General features: G+C 37.4%; 1 protein-coding gene across 7 annotated transcripts in view; it reads right to left on the bottom strand.

Moving 5' to 3' along the window:
- The window catches only part of LOC117421176 (amyloid beta precursor protein binding family B member 2-like), a 128,682-nt gene that overhangs the window by 68,417 nt on the left and 39,846 nt on the right, over window positions 1-20,419 (bottom strand). For all 7 annotated transcript variants that reach the window (XM_059032641.1, XM_059032642.1, XM_059032644.1 and 4 more), the window contains 2 exons: window positions 12,729-12,804; window positions 11,488-12,252 (listed from right to left, as the gene is read on the bottom strand). In XM_059032641.1, the coding sequence (XP_058888624.1) occupies window positions 11,488-12,252; window positions 12,729-12,747 (784 nt within the window). In that variant the 5' untranslated portion in view covers window positions 12,748-12,804. The remainder of the gene's footprint in view (window positions 1-11,487; window positions 12,253-12,728; window positions 12,805-20,419) is intronic.

Below are 20,419 nucleotides of genomic sequence, written 5' to 3' on the forward strand. Positions count from 1 at the left end.
AATATATGAAGACCTGATCATTTTAATTTATTAAAATAAAATATAAACTGCAGGGATACAATACATTATCAAAAACATATTTAAAAGATCATAATACTAACAACAAAAAAGATTACAATGCCACCAATTAATTGAAATATCTGTTAGATCGCCATCCCAATCTCTTTGCCGAAATTTACTTTTACTGTAGTTTCTTCCGTTCTTTTAGTTTAAGTGAATCCCAGTCTATATTACTTATAAAAAAAGCCACAGCAAAGATACACGTAAAACAGGAATGTGTTAGAAGATGATCAAAAGGGAGTTCATTGATGCTTGTTTATTTCATCATTACAGTGCATTTGCTACAGAGCTGCAAAACTATAATTTGCCAACATGTGTCATTAAAACTCTACCGCATGTAAACAATTTTAGCAATGTTTTTATATTCTTTGGATTTTGTGTTAGTCTGTATTTTATGTGCATGTAATGTGATAGCTGTGAAAATCCTGGGTTTTGAATTGCATGCATGAGCAGGGAAAGACCAGAATGAATATAGATTTTGTTGCCAGTATATCAGTTTCCCGAACAGGATCAATGTGACGCTTCACCTACAGAGGAAAGCACAGAACTTTTTATGAAAGCAATAAAAAGTACTTACAGTTTATTATAGTAGCCAGAGTGGTTGTCTTTTGTCTAATTTACTTTCGTTGCAAGATTTTTTAACAACCAAAACGAGCATGATGGGCTGACTGGCCTTCTCTAGCTAGTAAAATGTCTTATGTTCTTATTTAAGGTGCACTGGGGCGTTGTTTCGACAGAGACATTTGGCTTGATGAATATGCTTGAACAGAATTCTGTTCTAATAGCACGTAAGAGGAAGCCTGTTTGTTTTAGAAATGTAGCAATAAATATAATGCTTAACTTTAAATTTTTCATTATTGAATTGTGTATGTTAGCAGCATTTTTAGTAAAGCAGTTATTTGCCAGAAATACGTTCAGGCTAGTCTAGTTTAGCATTATACTCTGTGTTCACTTTTTTTTACTTTCTAAAACATTTGAACATTATAGATTTGGAGGGGTTATGTTGCATGTGACTTTTTAAGAACATAAGAAATGTTACAAACAAGAGGCAGTCCATTTGGTCCATCTTGCTCATTAGGCTGTTTATTGATCCAAGCAAGAACGAGCCATTTCTTGCAGTACCCGTGTGAATCCACAACAGTGCTTCATTTTCTCATTCCTTGCTCACACTTCTAAGATACCCCTGTATGTAAAACATCTGGCCTAGTTATAAAAAAGTCTGCTTCAAGGAAAGTATCTCTGTGCTATTTTGTTATATATAAGAATTAAAGGATTCCTTGTAATTGAAGTATATGAAGCTGGCTAAAACGCCAGAGTTATCTTTTTATATGTAAGAAATAAAGAAAATGGTGTCTTTGTGTCTTAGGTTAAAGAATAAAATCAAGGGTCTGGAATGGCCTAGTCAAAGTCCCGATTTAAATCCGAGAATTTTTTATACGAGTTGAAGGCGGCTGTGCACAAGAGAAGTCATCGGAATTTAAATGAACTGAAACAATTTTGCATTGAAGAATGGTCAAAAATCACTAAAGAATCATGCCAAAAGCTCATTGACAAATAGCCTAATCGTTTAAAAGAGGTTATTATTGCTAAAGGTGCCTCAACTAGCTATTCATTTCATTTTCCTAGTCAGGGTATGAACACTTTTGAATTAGCATTTTTGGAGTTTTGCAAAAAAAAAAAAAAAAAAAAAAAAATGCTGAAATAAATAATTGTAGACATCTATTTCTTGTAACTTTTTTTCCCTCATCCACAAAAGCAAAACTTTATCCTGTAATTATTTGTTTTCTAGAAATGATACATTTCCATTGGGGTATGTAAACCTTTGACTACAACTGTATGTATCTGTGTGTGTGTAAACATAAATTATAGTTTATATATATATATATATATATATATATATATATATATATATATATATATATATATATATATATATATATATATACACACACATACACACACTACCGGTCAAAAGTTTTAGAACACCTCCATTTTTCCAGTTTTTATTGAAATTTACGCAGTTTAATGTCTCAATGTACTCTGAAATTAAAGCATAGAACAAATAAACAACTGGAGATAAAAAATAAATCATGGAATCGTTTTGTTTAACAAAATTTAATCTAAATTATTGACTCAAAGTAGCCACCTTTTGCAAATATGACAGCCGAACACACTCGTGGCATTCTTTCTACAATGGAAATCAAATATTGTTCGGAAAGTTCTTCCCAACACTGTTGCAGAAGTTCCCACAAATGTGTTGCACTTGTAGGTTGCTTTGCTTTTACCCTTCTGTCCAGTTCATCCCAAACCAGCTCGATGGGGTTTAAGTCTGGAGACTGTGCTGGCCATTCCATGATTTGAAGCCTACCGTCTTGTTCTTTTCTTCTAGGGCAGCGGTGTGGCGTAGTGGTTAGGGCTCTGGACTCTTGACCGGAGGGTCGTGGGTTCAATCCCCAGTCGGGAACACTGCTGTTGTACCCTTGAGCAAGGTACTTTACCTAGATTGCTCCAGTAAAAACCCAACTGTATAAATGGGTAATTGTATGTAAAGATAATGTGATATCTTATAACAATTGTAAGTCGCCCTGGATAAGGGCGTCTGCTAAGAAAAATAATAATAATAATAATAATAATAATAATAATAATAATAATAATAAAGGTAGTTCTGACATAGCCTGGAGGTATGTTTTGGGTCATTATCTTGCTGTAGGATGAACCCCTGACCAACTAGGTGTATACCAGAGGGTATTGCATGGCGCTGCAAAATGCTGTGGTAGCATTTTTGGTTCAGAGTGCCACTCACTCTGTGCAAGTCGCCGACTCTGGATCCAGCAAAAGAGCCCCAGACCATCACGCTTCCTCCTCCATGTTTGACAGTTGGTGTCACACACCGAGGAACCATCCTTTCACCTACTCGACTGCGTACAAAAACCCTGCGTGATGAACCGAAGATTTCAAATTTTGATTCATCGGTCCATAAGACCTTCTTCCAGTCTTCAGTAGTCCACTGGCGGTGCTTCATGGCCCAGGCAAGCCTCTTTTTCTTATTTTGCCATCTTAGCAATGGCTTTCTTGCTGCCACTCGACCTGTCAAACCTGCAGCTCGAAGTCTTCTCTTCACAGTTGAAACTGAGACTTGTTTACTTCGACCAGTGTTAAGCTGTGCTTGAAGCTGTTGTCCTGTGAGCCACCTATCACGCAAGCTGTTGACTCTCAGAAACTTGTCTTCTGATTCTGTTGTGGCTTTGGGTCTGCCAGACCTCTTCCTGTCAGAGTTTCCTCCAGTTTCCAAGTGCCTTTTGATGGTGTAGGAAACTGTACTCACTGACACCTTGGCTTTCTTTGCAATTTATCTAAAGGAAAGACCTACACTTTTAAGGGTTACAATGGTCTGTCTGTCTTCCTTTGTTAATTGCCTTTTTCTCGCCATTATGAGAGCAATATACTACTTCCTGCAGTACAATACTGTCCAAATAATGCTTAAGAGGGTGTAGTAACACAGTCTGTTCCAACACTGCTTTTATACAGACAGAGGGTTTGTAAGTAATCAACAAAAGTTGGGACACCTGTAGGAATTGTTAGCATCAACTTTCAAGGCTTAATTTACTTCCATTGCTGCAGAACAGCTGTAAGTTGTTAACCCATTACTTGTTCCCTGAAAAAAGCCTTTTTGTATAACTCTGAAATATACATTATTTTTCAGTTTTTGGTAACCTAAACTTTTTTGTTTAACCTCTGGCAGTTTACCGCTTACCTTTGTACCATTTCAGGTTATTCACTGGACTTGAACTGCTTAAATTTCAATAAAAACTGGAAAAATGGGGGTGTTCTAAAACTTTTGACTAGTAGTGTATATATATTCAGTACTGTGCAAAAGTTTTAGGCAGGTGTGAAAAAATGCTGTAAAGTAAGAATGCTTTCAAAAATAGACATGTTAATAGTTTATATTTATCAATTAACAAAATGCAAAGTGAGTGAACAGAAGAAAAATCTACATCAAATCAATATTTGGTGTGGCATAGTTTACATACATCAAAATGGTTTCCGAGAGACGAGGCTTTGACACTGCCGCAGCAGCAGGGTTCATTTTTCTTTCATGATAATCATGATTAAAATGTACAGAGCGAATCACAAAACACCAATGAGTGCAGAACATGACACCAATATCTCAAAGCCTTAGACTATCATTCGGAAACCAAAATGCCTGCTTAATAATAATAGTAGTACATACTATATTTAAGCCCAGCAGTTAATCTATTAAATGTATATATATATATATATATATATATATATATATATATATATATATATATATATATATATATACACACACACATACACACACAGTACTGTGCAAAAATTTTAGGCAGGTGTGAAAAAATGCTGTAAAGTAAGAATGCTTTCAAAAATAGACATGTTAATAGTTTATATTTATCAATTAACAAAATACAAAGTGAGTGAACAGAAGAAAAATCTACATCAAATCAATATTTGGTGTGACCACCCTTTGCCTTCAAAACAGCATCAATTCTTCTAGGTACACTTGCACACAGTTTTTGAAGGAACTCAGCAGGTAGGTTGGCCCAAACATCTTGAGAGAACTAACCACAGTTCTTCTGTGGATTTAGGCAGCCTCAGTTGCTTCTCTCTCTTCATGTAATCCCAGACAGACTCGATGATGTTGAGATCAGGGCTCTGTGGGGGCCATACCATCACTTCCAGGACTACTTCTTTATGCTGAAGATAGTTCTTAATGACTTTCGCTGTATGTTTGGGGTCGTTGTCATGCTGCAGAATAAATTTGGGGCCAATCAGATGCCTCCCTGATGGTATTGCATGATGGATAAGTATCTGCCTGTACTTCTCAGCATTGAGGAGACCATTAATTCTGACCAAATCCCCAACTCCATTTGCAGAAATGCAGCCCCAAACTTGCAAGGAACCTCCACCATGCTTCACTGTTGCCTGCAGACACTCATTCGTGTACCGCTCTCCAGCCCTTCGGCGAACAAACTGCCTTCTGCTACAGCCAAATATTTCACATTTTGACTCATCAGTCCAGAGCACCTGCTGCCATTTTTCTGCACCCCAGTTCCTGTGTTTTCGTGCATAGTTGAGTCGCTTGGCCTTGTTTCCACGTCGGAGGTATGGCTTTTTGGCCGCAAGTCTTCCATGAAGGCCACTTCTGACCAGACTTCTCCGGACAGTAGATAGGTGTACCAGGGTCCCACTGTTTTCTGCCAATTCTGAGCTGATGGCACTGCTGGACATCTTCCGATTGCGAAGGGAAGTAAGCATGATGTGTCTTTCATCTGCTGCAGTAAGTTTCCTTGGCCGACCACTGCGTCTACGGTCCTCAACGTTGCCCGTTTCTTTGTGCTTCTTCAAAAGAGCTTGGACAGCACATCTGGAAACCCCTGTCTGCCTTGAAATTTCTGCCTGGGAGAGACCTTGCTGATGCAGTATAACTACCTTGTGTCTTGTTGCTGTGCTCAGTCTTGCCATGGTGTATGACTTTTGACAGTAAACTGTCTTCAGCAACCTCACCTTGTTAGCTGAGTTTGGCTGTTCCTCACCTAGTTTTATTCCTCCTACACAGCTGTTTCTGTTTCAGTTAATGATTGTGTTTCAACCTACATATTGAATTGATGATCATTAGCACCTGTTTGGTATAATTGTTTAATCATACACCTGACTATATGCCTACAAAATCCCTGACTTTGTGCAAGTTTACCTAGAAGAATTGATGCTGTTTTGAAGGCAAAGGGTGGTCACACCAAATATGGATTTGATTTAGATTTTTCTTCTGTTCACTCACTTTGCATTTAGTTAATTGATAAATATAATCTATTAACATGTCTATTTTTGAAAGCATTCTTACATTACAGCATTTTTTCACACCTGCCTAAAACTTTTGCACAGTACTGTATGTGTGTGTGTGTATATATATATATATATATATATATATATATATATATATATATATATATATATATATATATATATATATATATATACACACACACACACACACACACATACATACATACATACATACATATAAACAGCAAAGCACTGAAAACAAAGCACTGTTATCCCTTATTGTGCAGACTAGCTCCAGTAATTCCGTTACAATATTAATCTGTGCTAAGACTCAACTTCACTGCTGCATTCCAAACAGATGGCTTGAGGGTATTCGTTTCATATGCATTAGGTCACAGTAAAGAAGCACATGCTACATCTCCAAATGAAAAACATAAATAGAAATCTGTCATCAGATGGTAAAAGCTATTCTATAACTGTGATGGAGAAACATATCTCCAGCTTCCAGGTATAGGAGGAGATAAAGGCTTGTTGTGTACAGAAGATGAACAACCTTTTACATACGGTCTTGCACAATGGTTCCATAATACTTTAAAGTTTAATACTTTAAATCATCATAAAACCATTCACTGACAACTTGTGCCCAGCACAGTGTTCAAAATAATGATTGTTTTGCTGATAAAATCTAATGTAGTCACTATCAATACAACCAACAGTACAGTTTTCCTAACTAGACAAGCAGACTCGTGTGGGGTGTAAGCAGTCTGGATAAGTGACTCACACCATCAAAGTAGAGTAACAGGGACACACTGCAAGAGCTCAATGCTACCAGTATTAAATCTTTGTATCCTACAAAACCCAAATTAACTTCAAACTCATTTACAATATAAAACAACAACATGCTTTGCTGTGACCAGGTAATGGTTCTGTCTAAAATGTCAGACTCCATATTGTAAATAGAACCACATTCAACTCATACCCTATTTTATTTTACTGTATTATGCCTACAAGTTGGTTTCTGACTCCTGTGCAGTTGTGTCTGAGTTAAACAATATTACAATAAATAAAGGCTTTTGGCAATAGAGGGCGAAATATATTAAGCTAGAACTTGGATTGCTAAACATAAACCAGCCTAGTTAAAGGTTTGGATAAGCATTAGATTAGGTGAAATAAATTAATTTCTATAATCATTATTATGTGCTGGGTGCTGCCTGACTCGTCCAACTCCACTGTTCAGCACTAAACTGATTACTTGATTATTGAATTGACCAAATATTCAACTGGTAAAAAAAATTTGCCCCTTTTGGTAATCAATGCCAAAATGAAATAATGAAACAGTATTTATTACATTATTTAATTTGGCCAAAGGGACAATTTGGAGTGTGAATTTATAAGAAGTATTAGAAGTAATTCAGTACAAGCTTGGCTCCCTCTGTCTAACGTCAGTGCTAGGAGGCTTCGACAGCAAGCATGTGCAAGGATGAACTCTGCAGAGTCCCAGTTGGCTTCTCAGTAACAAATGCGCTGCAGAAACACCATACAACCACAAACAGATGGCACCTGTGTAAGGTTCCACATACACAGAATAGGACAGGATCTAATGTAATTCGCAGTGTCCTTAAATATGGAGGGCCTTTTATTCTTACAGTACATTTTACTTTATTAGTGATATTCACATCACTAAGTAGCAATCTGAATTAGTCCCATTTTTTATACCAATATAATTCCCTAGAGAGAGTAAAAATGTTTTGGAACAGCACCAATTTTTTAATAACATTTTTGCCCATAATTAAAATAAATAAATAAATAAAAAGATTATTTACCAGAGGAAAAGTTCAGAAACAATCTAAATAGGACTAGTACAACACCACAATCACTTAGCAGATATAAACAACCCTCCCAAAGCTTACGAATAGTGAAGTTACCAGCATACTTACAATTACTATCTTCTCCATGGCAGACCAGCCTTAGCTGTCCTGCAACAAGCATCCTTTAGTCTTTCTGCTTGCATAGCCCAGCAGCAGCCCCTCTACTGTGTAGTACCTGCAGCAGCAGATTAGCTTGCAAACCTAACAGGACAGGAGGGCAGCTGTGCACAACAGGCATTACCTTAATTACCAGAACAGCGAAACTGACTTTGAAAATATGACTCTCTCCCCACCCAATCGCCTGCAGCCTTCTGAGCTATAATAATGTGCGTTGACTAAATAAATGAATGCCCATTCCAATAAGCCAGACACTAGACAGTCATAAAGATATTACAGCAGTGTGTGTGCGCGTGTGTGCATACAATGCACTTTGTATTGAATTGATTCCAACTGGCAATACACTGATGTATTTTCGGACAGGGTTCTGGTTTACAGCAGAGCCTTTAGAAAGTGAACATGTAGGACAAAGATTTGTGGCCATCAACCAACCCACAGAGTAGAGTAGCCTTGCCACATACTGTACCAACACACTTGCACATCTAGCCCAGGTATCTCTGTTAGCATGTGTTGTTGGGAGGCGATACTAGCCTAGGCTGTCAAATTTCACAGAAGGACTTTTAAAACTAAAATGGCACTCTGGCTTCTAACCTTCATTCAGCTCCCAGGAGGCGCACTGCAGTAATGGGTTAGGGAAGGAATTGATTTAGTTGAAGGCCTGTATTAGAGAGAGTGCTGCTCCTTTCTCAGCCTGTCTCTCCCTTTGCTTGGTAATCAATATCCTCAACAGTCCAAACTATCCATAGGATTTGTGTGTGTTTTTTCTAATTCTTCTAAATTCACCATTAGCATTCCATACTGAACATACATGCATAGTACATAATTAATGAAAATACTTCTTATTAATATGTAGTAAAGGATTTGGAGTTGAGAAGCAATATTTCTGATCTCAATAAGACTGCTCATCTACTCTGTTGACTTTCCATAATCCAATGTGAATCACATTACAAGGTTTCTTTCACCATAGAAATAGTGTATTAACATTTGGATGAAGAACAATTAAATTAACTGGAAGATAGCATAACAGAAACAAATACCAAAAAAAACAGGGTCACACAATCGGTGGCTGAGCCAGGATTTGAACCGGGGACCTCCTGGTTATAAGCGCTTTTCTTTAACCACTGGACCACACAGCTATAAATAACTGGCTTAAAACAATGTGGACACCTATAAATGGAACCGAGGAGAGAATCAAAGAATACAGCTGTGTACCAAATATGAAGACAAAGCCCACTTAACAATGCTTTTTCAAAGTTTGTTTTTAATGAACAAAATATAATTCTTACTGAACCATTGTTTAAGCATATAAAACTTTATTTTGTTAAAGAAAACAGATTTTGAAAGTTTCTGAATGTATGCTGCCTAAAATCGGTCTTACAGCTAAAAAGGTCACATGACCTTAGTACCAGAGCCATACTGAGTAAAAGGTCAAGGTCAGGGACACATTTACTATGCAGCATATATATACGCTACATATATACAGGTATAACACTGCCAAGTACCTCAAATGGCCACTGCTTTGAAAATGGCTGCCAAAAAAGCATACAACAACCACAATAAAATTTGAATGAGAGAATTATAAAATACAGCTGTTTACTGAATACAAAACCAAAATTTCATCTAGAAACCAAAAACCGACTTGACAATATGACAGCTATCTTCGGTCAAAGTAAACAGTACCATTAGCATCTGAAAGCAACCTTAACTTAACCATATGACGTGAAACCTAACTGATAAAATGCATTTACATCGTTTTTAAAAACAACTCAAACAGGATATTTGAAATTGAAGTGTTTTCTTAGTCTTACAGTATACATATTCCCCAATTGCACACACAACAATCTGCTATATTGTTATTGAAAACGTTGGATGCTGCATTGGCAATTAATACACAAATATAATCAATTTACAGCATCAAAAGGTAATTACAGTATAACTATATAAAATCAACTTCAATGCAACATGACTTCTTGAGGAAGCACCTGTGGAGAGACAGAGAACCGTTTTTTGGACTGACATTTTTCACTCTCCACAGGTATTTCCTGAATGAATCCCATCCATTCAAATGTCAACACTTATTATTCTCTCCCTATTCAAGAAGTAAATTCACACACAAACTCCCTGTATGCATTTCAATGGATGTTTGGGCTTATATACATTTTACAGAGTAGTTATGTGCAGGACCTAAAATGCAGCATGAAACAACATATTCAAGGTCACCAGAATACCATAAAACTGTACTGTATGATTATTGTATTTATTTAAAAAAGAGAGAAAATCTCAGCATCCATTCAAACTAGACATCGTTGACTTTTGGGGGGAAAAAAATAAACACACACACACACACACACACACACAGAGAGATCAGTACAGGAACAGGTTAAGGGACTGACTGGCGCCTCTGACAAAATGATTTGTAAACCTGAAGTCAAAGTGTAGTGGTCGTCATGTGGAACAAGTATATATTAATATATACTGTATTGATGCCACGACAATAAAACAAAAGTTACCAAGAGAATCATGGAACAACAGCATACCAAATTTGAAGGCAATGGTGGCAACTCAAATTATGTAAAAGAGTGGTGGACTGGAAGCCTTTAAAATAGGGTCCTTTTAAATTTTCCCCAGACAGAAATGCACTAAATACACTCACATGCACGGTTATATGTGTGATTTTCAAGAGGTCAATTTTAAATGACTTAACAGTCACTTAAACACGCAAAACTGCTGAATTTAGATATACTAATGGAATTTAATAAATGTTATGAAAAAACACAATGGTCTGAGATTCAATACATGTACTATTTTGAAATGCGGACTGCGGACTCCACCAACCAATTGATAAAGAGTGAATAGTCTCTTACAGTGTTACGGAACAGGCTGTAGGGTATAAAACAAAACACACTACTATCCCAAGCGTTCTGCTTTGTTGTACATATTCCTCAATATCTTTGCAATTGTTTTGGTATTTTTATTAACACATCCCCGATCACAAATCAGTTTGGATTACTTATTTTCATTTCACATCAGTTATGCTTCAGGTATTCCAGTCAAAATATCTTCTGAATTCGTAATATCGACTGCTAAAACCCAACCTGTTCAATCAGGATTATTTAATTGGTTCATAAACCAATTCGCTTCCCTCTGAACCTGTGCAGGAGCAAGCAGGTAGGACAGATGAACTAACCAAATGCTGAACTTTGGTAGAGGAGTCGGGAACCAATTCAAATGTTTGTTTGAACAGGTTGTGAATTCAGAAGACATTTTAATGGGAATTCCCGATGCATAACCGATGTTAAACAAAAATAACTGATCAAAACTGATTCATGACCAGGGCTATGTAAATAAAATACCAAAACAATCATGATTATGTTGAAAAAGATATTGCAAGGATATGTACAACTAAGCAGGAAACTAGGGAAAGTAACACTCGGTAACACTTTAATGGTCAAATTATGTGGATCATTGATATGACCAGCAAATTTTCAAAGAAATGACCCTGCAGAATTTGTTTTTTTTACAGGTCAGTTTTCTTTAAAGCATGTAGTCTCTATTAATAAAACCAAAGCTAATAAAAGGCCAAAGTATACACCCAATAAATAATAATATAGTACAGTACCTGCTTCCTCTGGTGAGCTGAGGGAAGCACTGTCCTGCGAGAGTGTTGTCCAACTGGAGTCCTCGTCGCTGGGGACCAGGCTCTGGATCCGGTTGAGTGCACAGTCAGTTTTGGCACCTGTTTTGGGCTGGTCCTTTTTAGTCTCAGGGCTTGATGAGGCCATGGAGATCTGAGACTCTTCGGGGCTAGCAGGCTCGTTTTGATACTTGAAGGGTGGGAGGTCGTCACCGTTCAGCGCTGGAGGATCCTGTCCCTCTTTGGAGTTCCGTTCATTAAGCAGGGTCTCTCCCTCCAGGTCAACAAAGTCGTTCAGGAAGCTCTTGGTTCTCTTGGGTTGATTGGACTTGATCTCCTTACCCTCCAGTTGCTCAGAGATGATGTTGCGACCGGAGACTGTGGTGGACTTTGTGAAGTTCTTGTTTAGGTCCTGCTCGGCTGCTTTGCGCAGCTGGTTCTCCCCGTTTTTGGCCAGTTTGGGGTTGGCTGAAGAGGTGGTGGTGGTGGCGGCGTTGCCCAGGGGGGGCTGTGCTGCTGGCTCACTTAGGCCCATGGCGCTCTGGATGCTGGTTAGGGCATATTTCTTGCGACACTTTGGCGGGGTGTTGTTCTTGACCTCTGTAAGACTGACCTCTGAGTTCAGCAGCTCGTTGTGGGAGGTGTGCAGGCTGAGCGAGTTGGGGGGAGCGGGGCCGTTGCGATTTACCACGTCCGTTACACTGCCATTTGATGCCACACACACTGACATTATGTCCATAGAGGAATCAACTACAAATGGGAAAAGAATAGCACATATGATCAACACATTATGTAAACACATAAGTGGTCTGGAAGTGTTAGAGAAGCCCACCCCACCCCCACCCCACAATATTTATACCTTTTTGTAATATGTTGAACATGAGGCAATATTACTAAACCGATGTATTTTATGAGCAAAAATGAATTTCAGACCATCCATTTTTAACCATTCCTGCCACAACAAAACACTATAAACAAAAACTACTGTGGAATTCAGTTTTAAAACTTGGTTTGAGCATTTGCAGTTAAATCAAGACTACTTGGTGTGTCAAAAGTCAGTGAGAAAGGTTAAATGTAGAATAACATAGAGTTACCTGACAAATTATTAAAAAAAAAAAATAAATAAAAATCAAAACACATTTAAAACACAATTAAATTAACAATCGTCTCAAAAGTTACAAAACCCTCACATGACGTATGTAGTAATAAGCAGGAGGGGATCTAACCTGGAAGCACTTCAGACATGAATCGCAGGAGGGCTTCAACAATGGAGATATCAGGATATAGGTTAGAATTTGAAGTCTGGAAAAAGAGAGATTATTTAAAAGCAATTAAAAAAAAACAAAATAAAAACAAATGTAACCTAACAAAAGACACACATACTGCTTGTAAATAATCTCACACAATCTAAAACGAGAACAAATGAACATTAAAAAAAAACAAAAAAAACAAATCACTAGCACAAAAAAGTACCTGAAAATTGTTGTGGTCTGTTCATTATTTAGAGCACACTATGCATGAACTTACATGTCCTTAGATATATAAACCAGTAACAACTCAAGTAAAAAAAATGGGTTTAATGACATTAACAATAATAATAATCATTTACAGCTTCTTAAGGGTTTTCATATTCCAGGGGTGCTAACAATGTATTTCTGTTTTCAGTGCGTCTTTAATCTTCTCTCATAATGCTGAACAACTGCATGTTAAATTTACAATCACTGCAGTGCAAGATTTATTGAAGACAATAGCCTAGCTAAGGGTTTCCCAGACTGGTTCAGATAACAATAAAAACTGGTAAAATAATAAACTAATAAAACTACTTGACACAGTAGCAAAAATACAAGAGGGAAAACACATACATATTAGAACTCATATCTGTTTCTGAGTTTAACTGTATCTGCTCATGAATAGTAGACGTATCATCATTTTTAAAGCGTGGGTACCATTAAGATACCTGGCAATTTTAAAACTGCAGCAGTCATTATTCCACTGGTAGATTTGAGTTTATAAATACCCTCTCAGTGAGCTTTATACCCAATACTTGACATTGCTTCCTCACTTCAAAAGATAAACACTTTCTATAGGGCTTATAGATCATGCTGTCCACTCTTTCTTTATCTTGAGGGCATGCGGAGAGCACCGGTTCACGAAGAAACAGAATGAAATTAACACACGGTGCATAATCTAGTAGGTCAGTAACACATATAATAACAATTGTATAAATACATTTACAATACAGGAATGGAGCTACTGATATGCAGGCAGAGAGAAAAGAAGTACACAAATAAAAGACATTAGGTGGGCTACAGCAAACAATACTAGCTCACAGCAAAATAACCTGATTGTAAATTTGAGGTTTCCATTAGCCTGAAGACTACATACAGACTTTTACAGAAGTCACCATCAGTGCTTTTTTTTTTTTTTTTTTTTTTTTTTTAAAACTAGCAGCTTCTTTCTGAAAGACCTTATTTCCATCACAGGTGGAATGCAATCTTCCCAGTAGTACTGTCCACCTTAAGGGTGACCAACAAAGCACAGAGCTGCAATGCAGTATGGAGGTCAAAATTATTATTTTTTTTGTACATCATGCCAATGGAATCCTCCAGCCACCATAGCTTAACACAGTCTTCTCCACCATATACCAGTGCTGGCACAGTGCAAGTGCATCATGAAGTGCTGTCCTGGATTCAACTTCAAAAGGAGAAGCACTATTTTCTCTTTTTTTTTTATCAAACTCTTATCTGTGTGCATGGAGGAACAAATGAGCATGCATCATTTCTGTAATACTTTGGCAGACACGTCACCAATGTAATGTACTGTACGGTGTGTACCAGATCAAAACCCACACAGGTCTGTCTCACTGTGGTGTGTTAGTTTACATTCCCCAGGGGTAGTTTTAATTGGGACACAAGCTAGTGTCAGAAAAAAAGTCCAAACAAAGATAAGGGGAGCAACTTGAACAACAATGAAGAGTCAAATGGCAATGAACACAGGGGGATAAGTCAGCAAGAGGAGGTTGGTGGTCCTTAATATTTAGAGAGTTCTTCAGGACTGCTGGAGAGCCTGAAGAATGAGAATCTTAAACAAATTTAAAAATGTAAAAGTGGAGATGTGTTTTTTGGACACACAGCATAGGAGGATTTTTCCAAACCGGGACTAACATATGTTCATAATCCTGTGCATAGTACAGTAATGCGTAGTGTATCTGCCCGTCACATATCCACCCTAACCGTTTATCTGCTATAAATCTTCTTCAGCAATGTTATTTTATTATTGAACAGAGAAGATTAGTTCAGAGATTGCAGATCCCACCAAAGTTTTCATACACTGTGTTGTATGTGCTCCCTGCGCTGCCATTGCTGGTAGTGTCATGTGAGCTGTTCAGTATGTTGATATGTAAATAAATCCTGTTCACCTGCGGGGCGTATCAACTTCAACCTCCGTCTCGATCTCCTGCTTGTCACTCAGCAGCGAATGCACGCACCCACAGGGAAGATGACTACCCTGTCACAAGGACATTTAGGGAAGCTCCCTAATAAAAGCTGAATCTCAAAACAATAACTGTGTGATTATAATAATTGTTACAGCTGTGTATAATGGTATTTAAAACAGGATTAATTTAGCTGCCTTTTTACATATCCGCCCTTACTCTGGTCCCACCGCAGTCAGATACGCAAGGATTACTGTATTATTTAACAGAATAAATTACAACTACAACTAAAACTTTTAGACTGGTCTAAACTGTAAAAATAGGCCTTAAAATTTGGAATTAGACACATGCCCACCAAGACATTAAAGTCCCATCCCATTCCAAACGGAATGCTGGACTGTCCTCTTTCTAATCCAGTCATATGAATAAGACACCCATGGCATTGCAGTTGGAGCCATTCCAAGTTCTACGGTGAGCTGAATCAGTCACACCTGATCCAAGGTTGCGACTGCCAGTTTTTCAGTTACAATCCACGTGCGACAAATAAAAATCATCCATAACAATAAAACTCGCAATAGTGTTAATTTTACAAATACTAAAAGAAACTAGAAACTTTCTCATTGAAGAAACATCCATTGTTGAATTCACAGTTTATTTTAGTATTTTTAAAAGACAAATATATCTCAAACTCCTACTCTATGCTATGAAACTAATTTCCATTAAATCCAAGGCAATCCCTCCTACCTGTCCTAATGTATACTCTTTCTGTATCCAATTCTGGATCAACCAGCAAAACCACCTATTTTCTAATATACTTTAGTGCCTTTCAAGACAATACAAAACAACAGGAAAACAATATTTAAAAGCTTCTAAAACCTCAACTGATACTAAATGAGTTATACGGTAGACTATGTCCGGCTCTTCATTCAGACCACACTCTGGTCAGTCCTTTTCAATTTGGAGGCAATCAATTTTTCCACCAGCTACCTACAGTATCATCAAGTCAATTTGGTGATTGTAATACAGGGATTCCACTGTATATTAAGAATACATGAACAAAGTGAATTTCACAGTCATTTAGATTGGGTGTCTGTTACAAGATAAAGATGACCCTCTGCTGAGTATTGTAATAATTTTATCACCAACATTTGTTTGAAACTGAGCTCCCTAAAAGCTTCCTTTGCCTGGTAAAAACAGATTTTAAAAATCAATGTATACAAAAAAGTTTGCATAATGGAAACAGTGTTAGGATTTGAATTGATCAACCTATACCCCGCCGAGATAAGCCACATCTGGATTTTTTTTAAAGCATTTTACAGTACGAGGGAATGGATTGCATCAACCAACTACTGTATCCGTTAATTATTAAAACAAATTCTACATGCAATACAGGGGATTCCCCAGTGCTGTAAATGCTCTAAAACAAATTCAGATGAGGCTATATACCGGTGGGGTACAGGTTGATCAAATCAAGTCTAAGACACACAAAACCTTCTTTTAATATAATAGTAGGGTTCTCATTTTGAACCCTCAGAGAGGGTTCAAAATGAGACACATAATCTTCATTGATGTTTAAATTATTTATTTTCTCAAAGTGAATGGCATGAAATCTCTGGCAACTCTCTAGGAATTCAAACTTTAAACTGGATTTCGGTGTAATGAAATCAGTCTTTATTTGGAATGATGCCTTGCTCTGTTTTGCTCAGTGTTGGAATAGCAGACTTGTAGGACTTGAGTCCAGGACTCGGACTCGAGTCACGGCCGCAAAAGACTCGGCCTTGTGTGACTCGGACTCGAACATTTGGGCTCCGTGACTCGGAGATATTAACGACGAGTACTTTTTTTAAAATGTTTTATTACACAAATAATATTACAGTTACTAGTAAACCTGTGCACAATAATAACCCACCCAACAAAACATTATCCAACCACTGGTTAGCCCTGTTGTCTGTAACCAATCATAGTAAGAAAAAGAAACTGGAAGCGAGGTAGGCAGTGTACACACACCGCCACTCAAATCCAACTGACTGTGAACACACCCCCACACAAAACCCAACTGCAACAATCGCAGACTCAGTTTTGTTTCCCCTCTTTTGCATTAAGTTTTATAAGGAATAAATGATGTCAGCATGGTAAACAAGTAAGTACTTATTTCTCTTTATTACTTTAAACTGTGTTAAGTTTTTTAAGCACTGTAGAAATACATTTCTAAAACTGCATTCTTGAAAAATACAATATTTAATTTTGAGTTTACTGAAAACAAAAACGAATGAAATATAATAATCATATATGTTTTAATTATACTTTTAGAGCTTCTTAATTCATATCAGAAAGTCACTGTGTGATTAAATATTCTGTGCTTTGTTTGTAATCTCCACTTGTTCCCAGCAAAAGCCATCACTGTTTGCAAGAAAAGTCAATGAATTCACCTGGCAAATTCAGTCGAAAATTGCCTACCGTCAAACAGGCAGGTATCAGACTGATAGGACAGAAGGATCGACTGATAGCAAAAAAAAAAATGAACTACAGAGTAACTTAATACCACTTAATTTACCAAAATGAAAATGATTTATTATGGATGCAGGAAAAAAACACATTAACAATATGCTGTGCAGCAACAACCTAGAAATCTGTCTTTTGTGAACTTCAAGTATTTGTTCCATTATGAACCTACACAAAAGGGAAATACCAGGGGCAGCCGGTTAACAGTGTTCGCTTGCCTGCTGAACCCCCAGTCTCTCATTAATGAATTGCGCTTCCCTTCTTCTGGGTGATGTGTGTTTCATTCTCCCACTCTCACATGACACTGGCACATCAACAATGCCATTCATCCCATCTGTTTAGTGGGCTGAAGCCAGGCTGTGCTCGCTCAGAAATGCGAGCACCCAAATCCGCCATTCACATGCGCAATAGCAGCCAGCCGTCAGCCAGGACTGGCTATGATTGTCTTAAAAATGTCTGGATGGAGCGCAGCCGGTTAGCGCACATGGTGATCAGGCGATCAGTGCGCATGTGCCAAGACAATAAACGCTAAAAATATGAGCAGCGCAACTTCTCAGGTCTTGCATGGTGTGTTATTTTGCCGAAAGACTAATTATCTTCGTCTAACTTCGTCTAAATTTAAATTAATGTTATTTGTCTTATTTGTTCAACTTCATTCTTTTCACAGTTTTAATCTGCTTTTATTTTGCGCTGTCTGTCCCTTTTTTCTCCAGAGGCTGCTGCTCTTCAGCAGTGCTTTAAACTTAAGCTCAGTAATATCTTGCTGTGTAAGGCAATTTTTCTTTTCTTTTTTTTGTTAATTTACCGACCACTACTGCTTGTTTGTGGTAATCAGTTATTAAATATACCGTACAGTATATTTGTATCATTTATGTAATATTTTATATTACTATTTTTTTAATCTTGTTGATAGCCGCGTCAGGCTGGACGGTGCTTCTACCACTGAAGTTGAGCCCCCTGGACCCCACCCCCTCACCTGCCTCTGAGGTGTGAACACCCACAAATTTTGGCCACCAGCCGCCACTGGGAAATACATAAACATAATGTTTGTGTAAAAGAGAAAAGAAAAAAAATACATGATCTTAAATCAAATGAACTGAAGCACAATCTCGTAAATGCATCATTGTATTACAGACTTAATAACAGTGCAAATGCAATGAAAGTGAAACATAACGTTTCTGTTTTGCAAAACAAATATTACAAATAATACTAAATTTACTATTTAAGAACACAGTATATATACAGTTCTGGTAATTTCGAAGTCAGATTGGCAGATTTTACCCGAATTGAAGTCGGAGGTGAAAGTAACTTTAATTTCTCGCGCATGCCTAAACAACTTCCGCTAAGAAAGCAGAGAAGCGCCCATTCGAATGTGGTACATTATGCTGTTTTCGGTCGTTTACATCTTTTTTTAATTGAATTCATCATATTTTTCAGTCTTGTAGTTTTTAATTTATTTTTCCACCATTAGAAAATCGTATGCAAATATTTATCATATGCAAATGAAATACATTGGGTCTTGTACATTTCTTATTTTACTTGTGCAACTTTGCGGTGGACCTCTCATGAATTGTTTTTTCTTTTTAGAGAAATTAATTGTCTGTTGCCAGTTTAAGTTTGCAAAAAAATAATGTATAATTAATGGTAAATGTACCTCTTCAGACAATAGGAAAAAAACCCATCAGATCGCAATTGATTGCACACAGTGCACAACTTGCAATTTGACATCGTACCACTTTCTGCCATTGCATGAGTCATGTTGTGGTACACATACCACATTCTGACTTTCTAACACTACACCGGCTCTATAGTCCAGATCATGGCTTCTATCAAAGTGAAAAACAACATCCACAAACTTGAACTTAAAGCTTAAACTTCAGGTACATTCAAACAGTATTCCAATTCCAAAAGAAAAGAAGATATTGGCAGACCAATTGAAAAGGGCATGCAAATAGAATAATCTAACTAAAAAAAAAAAGTGTGCATTTTTCCTGAGGGATATCAGACAACGTTCGTTAAGTAAACTGTTCCCCCACTACTACCACTAGTTGATTTGAGTTTGTTTCGAGGACTCAGACCCAAGACCCAAGACCCAAGGACTCTTAACTCGGACTCGAATGACAGTGACTTGGACTCGAGGTTTGAGGACTCAACTCAAGTCTGGTAATTAGAAACACCTACAGAGGCTGATGAACATCAGAAGGAATCACCCCCTCACAAAGTATCAAGTTAGATGTTATTCACTCCCTGGTGAGCACGGATGCCAAGACTTTAATCACACTCTCTGCCATCTGAAAGCACTATCTTTTGGATCAAAGCTACTGACTGGCGGCACAGAGAAATAAATCCAGGAGGGAATAAAATGTGTTTCATTAAAACAGAATGATAAAAGAGAGAGAAAGAGAGAGACATAAGCAGAATAAAAAGATGAAGACTGCAAAAGTTCATGAATTTTCATTGAAACAAAATGTTATTAATTCTTCCAAAAGCAAACTGGGCACAGTATAAATTCCCTGTACAGTGCTATTTCTATACAAGTCTGCTGTAAATAAAAATAGTACAAATGTAGCATGAACAATACAATTGCCAGGTAAACTATTTTACTTCCTCTCTCACCGACCCCCTCTGGTACCGTACAAACAAATAAACCTTTTAGTCCTTGATTTCAAATACTGATAGGACCACTCTTATCAATAGAGTGTTTATGCTTGTGAAGCAATTTAGAAAATAATACACCTTATTGAGGTTTCTACATGGGCAGCTTGGTGTCAAACAGACACACTCATCTTTGTTTCTTTGTGGTATTTCTGTGAGGTGCCACATCATGAAAGGCTATATGTAGAAGATGTAGTTGTTGTTGACTTCCCAAGACAGAAACAATCAAATGGACATGGAGAGAACTGCAACTCTGTCAGGGCAATGTGAAGAAGCATGGCCAGCAACAGCAACGGAGGACAAACAGCGGGTGTCAGTCTTGTGGTG

This window comes from Acipenser ruthenus, chromosome 1, assembly GCF_902713425.1.
Source record: "Acipenser ruthenus chromosome 1, fAciRut3.2 maternal haplotype, whole genome shotgun sequence".
NCBI classification, from domain to species: Eukaryota; Metazoa; Chordata; class Actinopteri; order Acipenseriformes; family Acipenseridae; genus Acipenser; species Acipenser ruthenus.